Here is a 16,605-nt window from a genome sequence, read left to right as displayed (position 1 = left end):
AGAAAAAAATAAACAAGAGGAATATCTTATCAAGATATGGAACCTCTTGGATTACATCTAGGCTTGGATGAAATTATGAACATCTGTCGTATAAAAAGATTACATGGTAACTAATGCCATAGTTTTTCCCTGTGCAGATTTATTCGTGTTCCTGTTCTGTCAACTGCAGTAGTTTTGGAATGTGACATTCAGTCCAGATTCTTGCAGCAGGCATTTAAGCGATGCGACCTGGCCATCTGCCTGGAACACACTTTGTTTCTCCCTGTTTAACTCCCATTGGACAGATTCTCAAAAAGAGTTCCACTGGACAAAAATGGCAGCCCCCTCTACCTAGAGTTGGAAACGCAGTCCTTTAATGCAACAGAGCTACAAGTGCTGCTGAAGTTGACTCAAGGCAAGATGCGAAAAGATGGCCCACTAGATGAAATTGACAGCAATGCTCGATATTTCCACCGACAAATTTATTCGAGTTATAGCATTAAGCTGGATAAAATTGAACATGAACTAGAGCTCACCACATACTTCCCAGCTTGAACGAAGCTAAAGCTACATGGCAGAAATTCGCAGTCAATAGTGAAAATACAGAGTTACAAGGCAGAAACTCGCAGTCAATAGTGAAATACAGCGGTCAAGGGATATGCATGATTCTAGAATGGAGTGCAGTAGTAAATGTATTAGCTCTACAACCTATGTAGGCAACACTTCACTGTCACATTTATGATCACATTTTGTGCAGTCAAGAAGAGATGCGAGCCATTTTTATTAGGCATGTAAATCACACACTTCGAAAGCTGACGAAAGAGATTAGCCATAATCCACTAGAAGCCATATTTCGTAAAATTATCAGACTATTTCCACTCAACATCACCCTCACATTTCACTGAATAATTAGAGTAATGAATCGTACATTCATAAAATATTAATCCAGGAAATGCAATTAGAGCATAGGTTGACATGAAGCCGCAGTGTTCAACAAATGCGTCAAAATTTCTCCTGACTACAAAACTGTCAGAAGTTGGATTAAGTTTTTGCTCCGCCCTACATTGTGACTAACACCATCTTCCATAGCAAGCTGGCTTCGAAAAACAAAAAGGAACGAGTTCTAGGACAATTAACAAAACTAAGGTAAAATTATCATATGTAGTCATACCATAAAGAAGTAAACCTACATGATCAAAAGAGTAAATCCTACTTCATGGTAGAGAACGTCAATGTTTGTCGCCATGTATGTTTTCTTCCAGAGTCTGTACAGTAGTCTCCGAGTTTTCAGTGGCTGACTTGCCAGGCTTTTCAACCCCCTCATCTTTAACATTTTCTTCCCTCTTAAATAGTAGCTTAAAAGGTGTCACCTCAGCTGAAGTCTCAACGTCCATGTCTCCAGAATCAGCACCCAATCCCTCAAGTGGAGATGCTTCCATGTCCAAATCCTTCTCCGCAGTTTTATCATCTTCAGAATCACTTTCACCAGAACTACTATCATTTCGAGGAGAGCCCCCTCCAGTTTCTCCAGTACTAACATTCACTTCCACCATCTCAGTATCTTTACCTGGTAACCACTGCTGCAGTGGAACCGCATCACGAATAACTTTCCCCGTTCTCAATCTCTCCCGATAACCCTCCATTTCTATTTTGTATCTTTCTTTATCTTTAAGAGCTTTATCCTGATAAACCTGGTCAGCAGAGAAATCAATGAACTCAAAAGGTTAATCAGGAGAAATGGCACAAAGGAAATGGAATCAAACATAAGATGTAAAAATTTCCTACCGCTTTTTGGGAATCATTTATTTTGTTCCATAGCTCCCCAATCATCCTACTGATCTCTCTATCCTTCCCTGGGTAAAGTGGTTTGAGTCTCGCATGCTGCTCGGCAAAGAAGAAATTATAGCCACTTCTATTAGGTTTTGGATGAGCAGGGTCCCTTCTTTTTATCTCACTTTTCTTTCGGCGCCGGCGTCGTGTACCTGGTACAGCTTGTGTATTACCACTATTGTTCGCAGGCACGCTACGAGGCTGTGGCACTTGCCATGATTGGTTCTGTGGCGCCTGATAAAGAACACCTTTGAGTTTCTCTGAACCTACCATCACAGTAACGAGATACCCACTCTCGAATTTCCCATCAATTACCCCTATCACTGAAGTGCTTACAGATGATCCTGGCATTGCTACAGCAGTAAGAAAGACAACCGCACTTAGTTAGAAAATTCAACCAGCGACATGTCAGAAAATATCACTCAGAAATAGTTACATGTAAAAGAAAATAACAAGCAGGCAAAATCAGAATGCAAATGCATCTGAACCAAAATCTCAGAGTACAGCATGGACCGTTGGTTAAATTAGCATAGAAGACATGGAAAGAGAAACAATCAACAATCATAGGGAATTGTAAGAAACTAAACCTGGAGAGATCTAATGCATTGCTGCAACCTTCTCTTCTTCTTTTTTTCATTATGTTTTTTTACAGAAAATAACAGATTTATCAACCAAATTTTCCAAATCATTTTCCACCAGAAATAAAAAAGAAAGTATTACCCATGATAATAGTGAAGCATTCTGCATATTCAGAAAGCATCCGTTTTCAAAGCCTATTGAACATTCATTTTTTTATACATAGTATCCAATATATGGACAAATTTTTCAGCAGATCAGCAATTAAATTACAAGTGAGAAAATATTCCAATCATAGATAAACCTTTGAGAAAAATGACAGCGCAGCAGGTTTAAGACAGAAGAAAGACCTCTACACAGCTCTGGAATGTCTGCTGTTTGTTGTTTCACTGCAGCAGCTTGGTATTCTGGTGACGGCTGAACAGTCACTTGAGCTGGACATTGTGATATCGATGAACTCTGCAAAGGTACTGCAAAAAATTGTACTGTTTTGAAATATAAACAACCCAAATCAAGTTTTGAAACGGGGGTTTCTTCAGTGCACTGACCAGGAGAGGCAGGGCTCCAACTCCGTGCTTTGAAGTAGTAAAGTTGTTCATAATGTTGAAGCAAGGAACCATAGTACTTGCGCAGCACAAAAGATGCATTTGTGGCAGTAGATGGAAAGTTGAAAACACCAGTCACTTCTTTCCACCTTCTCTCTCTAATAATCTGCAAATCCATTATGCAAATCAATGTAACTGCACGACTGCATAGCTGTTGTTTTAGAAACAATTTACTCTTTCTTCATTAGAGATCATTATTCAATCTCAAGTAAATTTAATCCAGACTTCTTCCTACAAGCAATTAGATTCCACTTCGACATAAAGTAACATTTTGGACATAAGTTTTGAAATAGCCACAAATTGCATTGCAACAATCAGGGTTTCAGTTCGGTTCAGTGGGAGGGAGTTGAATAAGCCCTCTAACCATGTATCACCAGTTACACCTTATCAATGGCTGTATCTTGCAGAGAGTCAGAAGTCAATGTCAAAATCACTGAAGAACCAAGAGTAGATCCAGCTAAAATGGGCAAGTATATAACATCTTCATTATTCAATATTAACAGCTAATGGCTTGTGCAAAATCAGGTAATTAAAGGCATTATTTGAAAAACATTATGTGAGCACAACGCGCTGGAAACATATCATTTTGACATCGCAGCTGCAATAACCTTTTCTGAGAAACAGGAAGCAGTTTCAAGTATCCAAAGGAAGATGAAGCAATGATATCTATAGAAACATACATGCACAGATAAGCTTTTAGTTGTTTGGAAACTTAAGGAATATGGATTACAGATGATCCACATCAAAGCTTTATATGATGTCTGCAATAGGCCTTTTAGTTTCTTGACAGTTAAATAGTCTTTCAGGAAGCACGATCAAGTGCATGCCAGAATTTAACCTGAAGTCGTCCATTTACACAATTTATGAACAAAACTATCCAAGAAAAAAGAACCACACAACTAAAAGCAGTTTGATGCTACCTTCTCGATGCCTCCTCGATATGTTACCTCCACAAAAAGCCGATGCAAGTTCAGTTCCTTACCCCCTATTATAGGGATCCTGCAATCGAAATTCAAATTTATGAATGCAATGAAAGGACAGATCATGTCTTAGAAGCTATAATTTGTGTTCCCCTCCACTACTATAATAAATCAATTCTTCACCAGGAAACTCTAATTTAAAGCAACAACAGTTTGAAACTTCATAAACTCTCGGATCGAAAACACAATCACAATCATTTTTATAAACTTTCCTTGCTGGGTTAATTTAAGAGAGGAGTACATGCTTCGACTATTTGCAGTCAGTTTAAAAACATTGGGCCAGACTCAGGAAACCTTTTGTGCTTAACTTTGCTTTGCAACTTTAAAAATATCCAAAATCTACCAAAAACGAAAAGCTTTTACCAACATTTTTCTAATCATTAGAAATTAAATGTGCAATTAGCTCCTCTCCCTTGACCTTCCAATAACTTCTAGCAAATACTATATTATCTACAACTAACAATCAATAATGGAAAAAAAAAAATTATAATGAGTGACATGTGTAGATTAAACGACTTTATGAGTACAGTTGCTAACAAAAGTGACTTGCGATAGAGCTCGTAAACTACTGCCAAATATGGAGAAGTTGGCATAACGGCATAACATTTGCAGGTAGCATTGATATCATTATTGAAAAACTATTGTTGATAAAATTAAGGAACAGGATCGTGTAACATGAATACAAAGAGCAGAGAAAAAGAAATGATGGTGAGAGTACTAGCGCATACATTTGATCCTAGCAGCATAAACACGGCGTCCAAAATTACATACGGGAGACCATCAAAACGCAAAATCCATAAGTTGAAACAATGCTAATCACCAATGCGAAGAAGCTTACATGAACTTGGTTCCCATGGCAGCATGGAACTTCTCTAAAGTTTCCATAAAGAGTTTAGGACTAACTATAACATCCTCATATGTGGCCCCAGGTGCTGGATATTGAACATAGTTCATAACTGGTTCTTTCATAAGCGTTGGAATCTGCTTGGCACAAGAAGTCGATGCCATCGCCAACTCCATTTCAGTAACCCCACATCAGTTTGTCCTTCCCTATAAAACCATTAGAAATTGTCCTATTCATACACCTCACTACAGACAAGTTCAAGTAAAATATCTAACTATGAAAAGTGACTGCACAAAGAAGAAAGAGTTCAAAGAGATCAACAAACAAACAGAACTTGCAGGTGAAAGTAAAAGCATGCAGAAGATGGAATAAAAAGGAACTCATCAAGGATATTGCCAAAAAGCACAGCTTTATCCCGTGCAAAATCCAAAAGGTTAAACTTTAAAGAAAGGCCATGGTTTCAAGAGATGCTGAAAAACCCTTTTAAGGAAAAAATAAAGCAGAATTTATTAAACATTAAAATCAACAAGCAGATAGCAGTTGAGAATAGAATTTAAGAAACAATACCACAGTAATGAATCATAAGAAACTTAATTTGATGTTCATGAACAACAACCTCAGTTGATGCAATACAAAGCCCAAGGCAAGTGACAGGTACATTATGATAGCTGTCAAGGCCATGATGGATGTAACAAAAAGATCATCAAAGCTCAAATCTCAGATTTCAGACTTTTCAAAACGCTTACACAGAGACCAAAAAGGTGACACCCCTATAGGCTCTAGTAATAATAAATACACGCAGATACCAAAAAGTCTTAGCTTTTTCTCAGATGTACAGGCCTATAATGCTACCCAAGCAGCAGCTATTTCCTTGCCTGACATTCTAAAGATATGCTGGTCTGGTCGCTGGCATAAATGAATGTACATGAATATATATATATATATATGCATATCTTATTATGTTAGTACATGTAATGCTATCCTCTAGTTTCTTTTTGTTATCTGTTGCAGTTATCTGACACAGTGTTACAGAGCCAAGCCAAGGTGGGGTTCTGTGGGGTAGTTGTCTATCAATCAAAGAAAGCAAACCCAAGAAGGAACAAATCCCACCTTTGCTTAAAAGACCCATCTTTGAATTTCAAAATCAAGATTCAAGGACCAAAACTCAAAAACTCACTTGATTTCTTCTTTAATGGAGGACAAAAATATGCTTATATAGAAAAATTAAAATAGAAATAATATAATAATGAGTTTTTTTATTTGTTTTGGTGTTTAATTTAATGTGAATTAACAATGTATTTAATTACTTTTCATGGTTCATAGGCTATTGTGTTTGATATAGTAAAAGAATAGAAACCCAGATGCAGATAGCAGAAATTTTTAATATTGTATAAGCACAGGAGATTTTAAGGAAATAAAATAATAAAAAAGAAAACGACTTACCTACAGTGAGAGAGAGAGAGAGAGAGGGAGATGCAAAATGAAATAACAAAATAGGAGGAGGCCCTTTAACACTAAACCCTATTTAATTAACAAATATTAAAGAGAGATTATCATTGTATAAACTATGTTTATCTCTCTCTCTATCTATCTTGATTATTCTTGTATAGGGATAAGCATGGATGAAGATGAAAAACCCACCTCATATACCTATACGGTTTCCAGCCTTCATGTGTAAAATCAAGGGTGCCAGTGCGGTTTTCATGTCATAAAAATGATATACGGTGGGTGACCAAATCAAAGGAGCTAAAAATGGGTTTCAATAGTTATGGCAATATAGCTAGAGATCAAGTGCAAATTAAACATGTTTATCATTATTATTAGGGTTTGGATGCGTTTAAAGTGTCTTTTTTTTATTTATAAATTTATCAAAATAATTTTTTTTAAAATTTTTTTAAATTTATTATGATCAATAAATACTAAAAAAATATCAAATTTTAATGACAAATAAGTTGCCCCACAACTCTAAAGCAGTCCATTGGCAATGGTGGGGTGGTATGATAATGGAGGAGAAGTGAAAATGGTTTTTTTTTTTTTGGAAGAAGAAGAAGATTTCTTGAATTATTTAATGGAGGAGATGACAAAAATAAAACGTGCCCTATTGACTTCCCTTTTGAAACGGCAAGAAAATAAAATAAAATAAAATAAAAGGTCGAAAAGCACAAAGGGATAAGAGCCAACAAAGACCATCGAGGGGATGAGAAATGGGTGGCGAGACAATAGTAATTGAAGGCACAATCACTTTAGAACAAGTCATTAATCTCCTTATTTAGGTATATTTAATTCCTATTCTTAAGTCATCACCACCGACCTCGCCCAACAAATGTATTTGTAAGAGAGAGAATAAATGGCCTTGTTCTTGCCATGGAAGCCAAGGTGGTTGGTTGGCTTCTTAGGGTTTTAGTTATGGTAGTAATTGCACCGATGCTTCTCAAGTTATGTCCCATAACAAGAAGGTTGTTCATGGTAGGGTTTAGGAAGGTCTTTTTAGGTTGTAATAGATCATTGGATTGGGATGCGTTACGGATCTAATTAATTTTTTTAATGTAATAGATAATGTTTAAATATTCTGAATGTGTTTTTCAAAAAAAATAATTATAAATTTAAAATATAATATATATATATATATATTAAATATTGATATGGTAATATATTAAATGATAGTTTTTAAAAAGATATCGAAATAGTTATATATTAAATTGACTTAACTTAGAATATCAACTTATAATTATACGTTAAATTGATCTAATTTAGAATATCAACTCTATAACTTAAGTAATGAGTTCATGTAAAAAATAACTCATGATAAATTATATAAATTAATTTTTAGTCATCTCAATCTTAGAATAAAATTAAAAAAATAAACATGAATATATATGGCATGAGACAAATATATTATTAAGTTGACAAGTAAAACATTATATTAAATTAACAAGTGCTATTTTTTATAATATTAAGATGGTTATATAATAAATTCATCGTTAAATTTATAATTATATAAAAAATAAATAAATCAAACCAAATTAATGTTTAAATAAAAAATCAAAAATAAAAATCTTTGAATGTCTATGATATGGAACTGATATATTATTAAGTTGACAAACAAACCATTATGACATTAATTTTTGGTGAAGATGTGTACCAGAGAGGTAGGTGTGTAGGTTTGTTTGGAAGACTAATTGTGGTTGGAGTTTAAAATTTTTTTGTTTATAAATATATTAAAATAATATTTTTTTAAAATTTAATTTTTCAATTAGTATATCAAAATAATCAAAAAATATTCAAAAAATTAATTTTTAATAAAAAAATTTAAATTTTTTAAAAAAACGAGTTGGATCGCATTTCCAAACAATCCCTAATCATGGGCTTGGCTTCTCCTCCTCTTCCTCCTTGACCATTTGGGTCTTGCATGACATTATCATGTTTTTTTTAAATTTTTTAAATTAATTTTAATTTTTATATTTTAATTTTTTTAATGTATTGATATTAAAAATATTTTTTAAAAAATATATTATTTTAATGTATTTTTAAATAAAAAATACTATAAAAAAAATATTTACCACATTCTTAAACAATTTCATCATATTATGTTTTACTTTATTTGTTATTGTATTTTAACATGTTTTTTTTTTTTTGAGAGCTCTTTGTCTAATTCATTCTTTTCAATCTCAAACTAAACAAAATTAAATTGCATTAAAGAAATATACAAAATTATATATATAGAAAAGAAAAATTCATACAAGGCATAATACAATACACACACGATGGCGATGAAATTTGGGATTTTATATTTATAAGATCTCAAGAGCGATATATTTTGAATTTTTGTTTTTCTTTGGTGAATTAGAAGGTGTTGATTTTATAATATATAAAGATAATTTTCTAACACACGAAGCAACGTCACAATGTCATTATTATTAATGAGATAATTTAGACCTCCTAAAAAAATGAAGAAAAATATTACAAAAATTAAAAAGCCCAAATGTAGTGGAGAAAATCCAATAACAACCCACGACCCACATACCAAGCCCAAAATAATAGAGAAAGAGAGGATAACAGTCTTGAAATCACTATATATATATATATTTTTTTTTTTTATCTCGGAAAGATGTTTATTTATGTTGTTGTTTGGCTCGCGATCTCACTAAAAAAAAACATTCTAGCCTTTGAATTTAAATCATCTGATCACCCTGTGTATTATTTTTATTTAAAACATTATCATTTTATTTATTTTTAATTTATTAGTACATACCTAATTAGGATTAATCTGAGAGTTATAAATTAATCCGGTTAATAAAAAAAATTTAATATTGATCACTTTTCTATTTGCATTGTTAAAATACTTAATTAATGTTTGTTGTGTTCATCCACTTCAAAATGTATATACAACACATCTTATTCTCAAATTACATGGTTACCATGAAGAAACAAATTCTAATTAAAAGGTGTTGAATTGATTAAAATATAATGTTTCATTATGTAATAAAATTGAAGTTGTGTAAGATTTTTATTGGTGCTTATATTACATTACAATTATATATTTTGGATAATGTTTTATGTGTTTTTGAAGATGTATTCATTGTTTTACTATTTACACAAGTTTTTTATTATTATGATTGTAGGTTTAATATGAATAATTATTGATTTTACTGTTTTTAGTGTTATTGTTGTTGTTGTATGTTTAGATTGGCTAAAAAATTATAACAACTAGTCAAAATAATCGGTGAAAACATCAACACAATTATTAAAAAATAGCTTTATTCTATCAGCATTTTAATTGATAATTTCACATTTATTTCATTAGAAAGTTATGGAAGGTTTAGGAATGAAATCAATGACTAAAAATTCCGTCGAAAATTAATTCTTGATGAACTTGCTAACAAAAAATAAGCAATAAAATCTTGCCCAAGATGAACAACAGGTAGACAATAATTTTCCATTAGAAATTCTATGGGCAATTCAAATAGTAGTGGGATTTCTTCCTAAATGCTGGTAGAGTATTATTTTATCATCTACATTTTCAATTTTCTAGTAGTATTAAAGAAAGATTTTTTGCACCAAGAGAAGGGTAAAACACGCTTGGTTGAAAAATTATTAAATTGATTTTTTTTAATAATTTCTAATGTTTTTAATATATTAATATTAAAAATAAAAAATTATAAAAATTATTTTAATATATTTTTAAATAAAAATAAAATAATAAGCACCCAAAAAATTATTTTCCCTTTCCTGGAGGGAAAACTGGGCTTTTAATGAGTTAAATTTGTAGATGGGCTCTCTAATATTTTTTAAATATATTTCAGTCGCAGGATGAAGCTAAGCATGGAGAAAAATAGCAACATATTTCAAAGGCAAAGCCATTGTTTTGCCTCGTGTTCATAACAAATGTCATCCTACTTTCTATGTTTTAGATTGGTCAATTTACATCACAGTTGGTAAGTGTTGATTTGCACACCATAATCAGGAGTCACCCCTGTCAAAAGCCACAAGCTGCAAAGTTCCCTTTTTTTATTATTTATTACAAACCGTGATAATATTTACTCAAAAGATTGAGCTCAAAATTGATCTATAAAAAAACGAAGTGTTGCAGAGATTTTCGTTCCAAGTGGTACTTGCTACGTGCAAAGTTCAACCTCAAGAAGAAAGTTTGCATGTTCAAGTGGTACTGGAAGGCTAGATAGCTTCCCTAAACTGGGTTTCCAAGACAATGAGGATGGAAGTAGTACAGAAGGATGTAAATTTTATCGATACGAAGGCGGCTTTGGTTTTATGATTTGAGCAGAATGGATCCATGGAGCCAACCCAATCAGTTCGGCTTCTGAGGCTTTGTCATTGGTGTCTCGTTCGGATAGTAGCTCCTAGCAAGATAGTGACCAGTAGCGATATCTGCAGAATTTATCCATTGATCAACTTGAAAGGATAAAGAAGCACTATCTGAAAATCCATGATCAGCACGAATCGTCAGGCCATGAAAAGCCAATTTAAGTGCTCCTATGCACTCCCAAAGAAGCACTTCGCCACTGCCTTTTCTTCGACATGACCTGCAGAAAATGTTGCAGAAATAAGTTGCTGTACAAAGATCAGCATCAGCCATGAGAAAAAAGCGGGGATGGTGGAAGCAATGGGAACAGTAGTGATTTGGAACTCAGCTTAATTTGACAGTAACCAGATCATAAAGGTTCGTCATTCACACAATCATGCATGTATTTATCAAAATTAGATAACCATGCATGTTAAACAAGCACAAAATGATTCCTAGACTTGGTCACGCAGACTAAATTTCAATAAGAGAAAAATCATTACCTTATACGAAAGAGGGGGCAGTGAAGCCTGACGAGCAGCCTTTCTATGCTCTGTTGATTGCTGAATCTCTCGAAGCTGACTCACTGTATTCTCCAAAAGTTGCAATTGGACCTTTTTCTTTTCCCTGTTCTCCATAGAGATATTGAGCTGTTCTCTTCCCACTTGAATGATTCGTAGCCTCTCTCTCAGCCGCCCAACTTCACTGTCAATTTTATATCTTTCATAATCAACTGCAGACATGGAATTTCTTCTCAAATCAGAAGTCAAGAATTTGCCTTTTGAGCTACCCAATGGCGGCAATCCATTAGTCATATCAGAGCAGCTGTTGCGGACATCTTGCTCAGCCCAACTTATCCTTGGACTGCCACACGTTCTTGGGATGTCTGATACAGCACTCACGGACAACTTTTCATTTCCATTTTCATTAATTCCACAAGACAAATTGGTTTCATCATCAATGACATGAACATCATGAACAAGGGAACCCAAACCAAATTCTGCATCAGATGAATCTCTTGCATGCTTCTCTAAATCATCACAACTATACGGGAAAATAATCTTAGTTTGGTCACACGTCTCTGTTGTCTTTGACGCCAACTCGTGACCTGCATTAATGCAATCACTTTGCTGCTGTGCTTCCACAGATGTAGAAATGGTTTTCTCATTCAAATTACAACCCCGAGTTGACAAGTCAAATTGCGAGCATGACTCCATAATTTGTGGCTCTCTTAGTTGATCAAATAGACTATTGTCAGGTGATAGCAGCTCTTTCTCTTCAAATTCATCTTTAGTCCCATCATTGTCCATTGATAAATGTTGGCGAAGTTTGTCAATGCCTGGGTGCCTATGAATGCACCCTCCCTTCAAAGATTCATCTTCATCCAACTCTGGAATTGGTAATTCTTTCCCAAAAGCAAGAGCACAGCTTTGTGATTCAATGGATTGAACCTTGGATCTTAAAAACTTGTTCGACTCTTCTCCCTTCTCTTTCTCTTCAATGGATTCACTAATCCTCTGCAGCACCAGAAATGGATCCTCACGTGAATATTGTGAAGAAGAAGCCCTTTGTTCATGCGTGGTTCCTATGTCTTGCACATCAGATTCCAACTCCTCATTCCCAAAAATCACTTGCCTGTAAGTTTCAACTTCCTTCTCCAAGAAATGCTTCTCCCTCTCTCTCCTGAGAAGGATCTCTTTGAGAATGTTCATTTCTTCAAGATCATAAGCAGACTTTTCCTCAATCATCCTATGGTATTGCCTAGCTTCCATTTCTATCAATGCCTTCTCTTCTTGGAGACGCAGAATCATAGCCATGGCCTCGTCTGCTGCAGTAGCGGCTGCACTTCTCTCTTTCTCAAGCTCCAGGTACAAAGCTGAACAAGCAGCATGTTCTTCTTCTGATGCTTGTTCCAAGACTCTAATACCATGTTTTTCTTCACCATCAAAGCAAGGCTCTTCATGTGCGTTGCATTTCAAATCATCACCAGGCGGTGCAGCCTTTTCCATGGGCTTATTTTCATCAAGAGGTTCATTTGATTCAAAATCATTACAGACTGTTCCCACAAATCCAGTATCCACAGAAGAAGACTCCTTGCTATCTGAGATAACATAACCATTCACATTAGAAGCAGCACAACAATGCGCAGAAATGGCATTAGCATGTGAATACTCAAAGCATGTTAGTGCATTCTTGATCATGTTCAACACATCTTAAAAGCATAGAAGGTTTGATCCACGCAACTCTCAAAAAAAAAAATAATCTTAAATGCTATCTCCTAAAAACAGAAAGGTTAGAAAGATATGGACCTTCCTCCCCTGATACGCAGGTGGGAATACAAGGGCCATTCACCGCAAAGAGATTCAGCCACTATTCCTTGGCATACCATACTTGTTACGTGGTCAACTCTTTTCTTGCTTTAAAATTCCTCAAGGATCTGATTGAGGTTCAATTCTACCACATGGATCTTCCTAGTAATAATTAACAATTTTCAGTTATGGCCTGTTTATTTGTTAGAAAATGGTTTTTATTTTAAAGTAGTTTCTATAGAAAGTGGATTATTTTTTAATATTTTAACAATGTTATGAAAAATTAGTTGGAAAACAATTTTATTATTTGGTTATGTTATAGAAAATAAACTAGAAAATAACTTAATAATATTTTATTTTATTTTTAAGTTTATTAAAAGAATAAAAACCAAGTATGATAAATGAAAAAGTTGAAAGAGAATATGAAATTAAAAAAAAAATTATTTTAAAAATTATTTTAAATAAAACATTATGAATCAAATTTAACAGATAAAAAAATTAAAAAACGAGATTGAATAAAAATTCCAACTTCATTTATTTCAAATAAAACAAGGAACATTCACATTAATGAGAACCGAATCTAAAAGATATAAAAGTTGAAAAGGGTGAAATTTAAAACAAAAATAATTTAAATTTTATAAATTATTTTAAATAAAACAAATAATAATAATAAAATATAAAAATATTTAGTCATTTTTTGAAAAAGTTTCAGAAATAGTTTTTCAGATAAAATAAAAGAAAAACATTTTCTTTTCTTTAAAGCTAATTTTTTCTGAGACAAGAAAGTAAAGTGTTTTCTCTTCACCAGATTACCAAACATTGAACAGTGAAGAAAATTATTTCCAAGGAAGTGTTTAACTAAAAATAAACGGGGCTTAAGTTCTATTTATGTGAAGAAAACTTGTTACTAACCAAAAACAAAAATTATAATGTTATATGGCTTCTCAACTTTCTTAATTTTGACTGTAACTCACAGAACAAAACAAATGAATTGCATATACCTTTCATACTGTAAAACTGGTTAAAACTAAAACACAAGAAACATGCTAGAATCAAACTAGAACTAAATAAATATAGCATTTGAAAATATTTTCTTTACCCTCAATATGCAGAGCATCAGCACCAGAACTAGCAGGAACCATGTCACCATCATGATGCTTATTCATCAATTTATTGACACTGGCTGGAGATTGAGGATGAGTTCGAGAATTCGACTGTGAATGATCATATGACGAAACAGAAGAAAACAGCCCTTTATCAGCAGCCACTTTTCTGCGTCTCCTAAGATATCTCCCCTTCTGGATTGAAAACCCCCTCTCTTTAACATCAAACTTCCCTTCTTTCACATCCCTCACATTGACTACAGATCTCTCAACTCCCTTTCCACTCTTCCTCTCCCTAAGTGAGCCACACCAGGCCTCGCCTTCTAATCCAGCATTGTCACTTCCACAATTTACTTCGTTTATCGTCCCAACACTCGACTCAAAATTCAAGTGTTTGTCCCACATAGAATCAAAAGGGAACCTACTCTTAACAGAGAACTGAACAGAAGATATATTCTCCGATGGTCTATCAGCTAACACTCTTCGCCAGCACTTATTTCTATTGTGGTCACCAAAAAGTCCATCACAGGGGCATGGCAAACGCAATCCAAATAAACCCAGAAATTTCTCAGCAAAAAAAGCGAAAGTTGATGCACATAACAGAGAATATGCAATAGCAAGATCAAGATATGCACCAACTAGTTCATCAAAAGCCCATGACTTTATCTCTTGACAAGGCATTTTTCATTCCCCAACAACAAACTCGGCAAACCAATATAGTAACTCCCTGTTTTTAAACTGGACAACAAGAAAAGAAAAATCAGAACTTCATGCCAAATACAAAAATTGTCATTAAATACAAGCCAAAAAAAAAAGAAGCAAATATGAAATGGGGTTGGTTTAATCACCAACAAAATGCAAGAAAACGAAGAAAACCCACATTGAAAAGTGAAAACAACCCATATGCAGCAATCATAGTGTTTTTGCTTGCCGTTACGCTGTTAACTCAAAACCCAGAACGGAAACAAAAATTTAAACCCCAAAAACACTTATTTCAATTCATTTCATTGATTTTTTCCCTTCAGTTTCTCAGCGACCACACAAACTAATGAATGATAGTACAGTACTGGCTCACCGAGATGAAACTGAGTCTGAGTCAACGATGAATCGTTCTGTCTAATCGACCAAATTGCTAAATTTCGACGGTTATGTGAGTGACTTCGGTTTGAGCTGCCAAGTTTGATTTGATGGTCTTAGATTTCTGGGTGTAACTACTAAATCCATCCCATAACTTTCATACAATTTTCAAATTAGTACCTATTTGATTAGTCTTTACAATTTCACCTTTCCACTATCACTAATTGTAAAATCAATTTCTCTAATTGTGCTCCATTAGGGAAAAAACCCTTTTTAAAAAAAATTCATTTTCCTAAATCCATATCATATATTTTAAGTAAGAGATATAATTAATTTTATAATATCTGCGATCAGGACAGTAATTAATTTTATTTTTTTCAAAATCATGGCTAAAACTATGTCTTATATTATAAAAATAAAAACTATTTATTTATACTCTTATTAAATACATGAAGAAACTTAATTGTCAGGTCAATAATGATTTCATGACAAAAGGTGTAAAAATGTGTAATGAAAGGGTCGAAATGAAATCATTTTAATAATTGAGGGACTGATAAATAATTATCCCATAAAAGCTACAAGTTTCCGTTACATTTCCGAGGCAGATACGACGCCGTGGGTTCCACCAAGTCAGGACTTTTATTGTAGTATAGGAGCTCTAGATCCCTCAAAGCCACGCGCTCTAGTTTTCTGTCTAAAACACGCGCAGGGGCTAGGAACTGAAGAGCTACTGGATCGTGTTTGCTAATCTCCATGACAGAGCGTAGGAATGAAGTTTCGTAACGCGCCTTTGCTGTGGGCGGTATCAGGTAGGAACGGATAGTCAATATTTTGGTGCGATCAGGTGGATCTCATCACGTGGAGTCCTTATGGAGTATTTTGTGCAACCTCGTTTTCATCCTTAATCTTTCACTTAATTCCCAATTTAATCCAGAAGTGGACGATTTTTACTGAGGATGTCAAAACGAACGGTCAATATTTTTGGAGCTGGATTTTGCACTTCCGACTCCAATTCAAAATATTTAAATTCATTGCTCCGTTTAGAATCTGATCCGGTCAGATCACGTTAACGGATACTCCTGATTTTTTTAAAAATAAATAAATAAATAAATAAATTAGATTTTCGAACATATAATCAAATTTTAAAAATAAATTATATTTTTATCAATAAATCATAAAAGTATAAAACATTGTTTAAATTTTAAATTCGTAAAAGTTAATAGAAAAACATAGAAAAACAGTTCACGATTAATAAAACATAAGTTTATATATTATATTAAGAAATAAAAAAAATAAAACTTCGTAAAATAAATAAATAAAAGGTTAAAAATTCAGGTGGAGGCAAAGTCAAACACACCCTTCGTATGCTTTCAAATTCAACTTCATAGATTCATTTTTATTTACCTCGTTTAATCAAACTAATACTTTTTAAAATTTAATTCCTAAAAATTTAATTATTTTTTGATATTTGATAAAGTCATGAAAAAAATTAAAAAATACTT

The 16,605-nt window shown here is 33.5% G+C and overlaps 2 protein-coding genes across 11 annotated transcripts; both read right to left on the bottom strand.

Moving 5' to 3' along the window:
• Window positions 1-26: 26 nt before the first annotated feature.
• Window positions 27-6,539, bottom strand: LOC105137743 (high mobility group B protein 15-like). Of its 7 annotated transcripts, none has more exons than XM_011043584.1 (7): window positions 4,809-5,896; window positions 3,911-3,989; window positions 2,934-3,096; window positions 2,736-2,855; window positions 1,765-2,162; window positions 1,170-1,670; window positions 27-546 (listed from the first exon to the last, which is right to left on the bottom strand). In XM_011043584.1, exons 1-6 carry the CDS (start codon window positions 4,988-4,990, stop codon window positions 1,209-1,211), a joined length of 1,404 nt encoding a protein of 467 aa, XP_011041886.1. In that variant the 5' UTR covers window positions 4,991-5,896; the 3' UTR covers window positions 27-546; window positions 1,170-1,208. The 7 variants fall into 7 exon arrangements, with proteins under 7 accessions (XP_011041886.1, XP_011041889.1, XP_011041887.1 ...); XM_011043587.1 differs by lacking the exon at window positions 27-546 and adding an exon at window positions 6,456-6,539 and having other exon boundaries at window positions 886-1,670; window positions 4,809-5,020; XM_011043585.1 differs by lacking the exon at window positions 27-546 and adding an exon at window positions 6,258-6,419 and having other exon boundaries at window positions 886-1,670; window positions 4,809-5,020.
• Window positions 6,540-10,295: 3,756 nt separating this feature from the next.
• Window positions 10,296-15,190, bottom strand: LOC105137742 (uncharacterized). Of its 4 annotated transcripts, none has more exons than XM_011043578.1 (4): window positions 15,102-15,190; window positions 14,023-14,764; window positions 11,118-12,715; window positions 10,296-10,855 (listed from the first exon to the last, which is right to left on the bottom strand). In XM_011043578.1, the coding sequence occupies exons 2-4, from the start codon at window positions 14,705-14,707 to the stop codon at window positions 10,796-10,798; spliced, it is 2,343 nt and encodes a 780-aa protein (XP_011041880.1). In that variant the 5' UTR covers window positions 14,708-14,764; window positions 15,102-15,190; the 3' UTR covers window positions 10,296-10,795. The 4 variants fall into 4 exon arrangements, with proteins under 4 accessions (XP_011041880.1, XP_011041881.1, XP_011041882.1 ...); XM_011043579.1 differs by lacking the exon at window positions 15,102-15,190 and adding an exon at window positions 14,875-15,069; XM_011043580.1 differs by lacking the exon at window positions 15,102-15,190 and adding an exon at window positions 14,907-15,069.
• Between the last annotated feature and the right edge of the window lie 1,415 nt (window positions 15,191-16,605).

The sequence above is a fragment of the Populus euphratica genome, unplaced genomic scaffold (assembly GCF_000495115.2).
Source record: "Populus euphratica unplaced genomic scaffold, PopEup_1.0 scaffold163.1, whole genome shotgun sequence".
Taxonomy (NCBI): Eukaryota; Viridiplantae; Streptophyta; class Magnoliopsida; order Malpighiales; family Salicaceae; genus Populus; species Populus euphratica.
The sequence above is the reverse complement of the archived record's forward strand: the minus strand, read 5'-3'. Positions and strand labels throughout refer to the sequence as shown.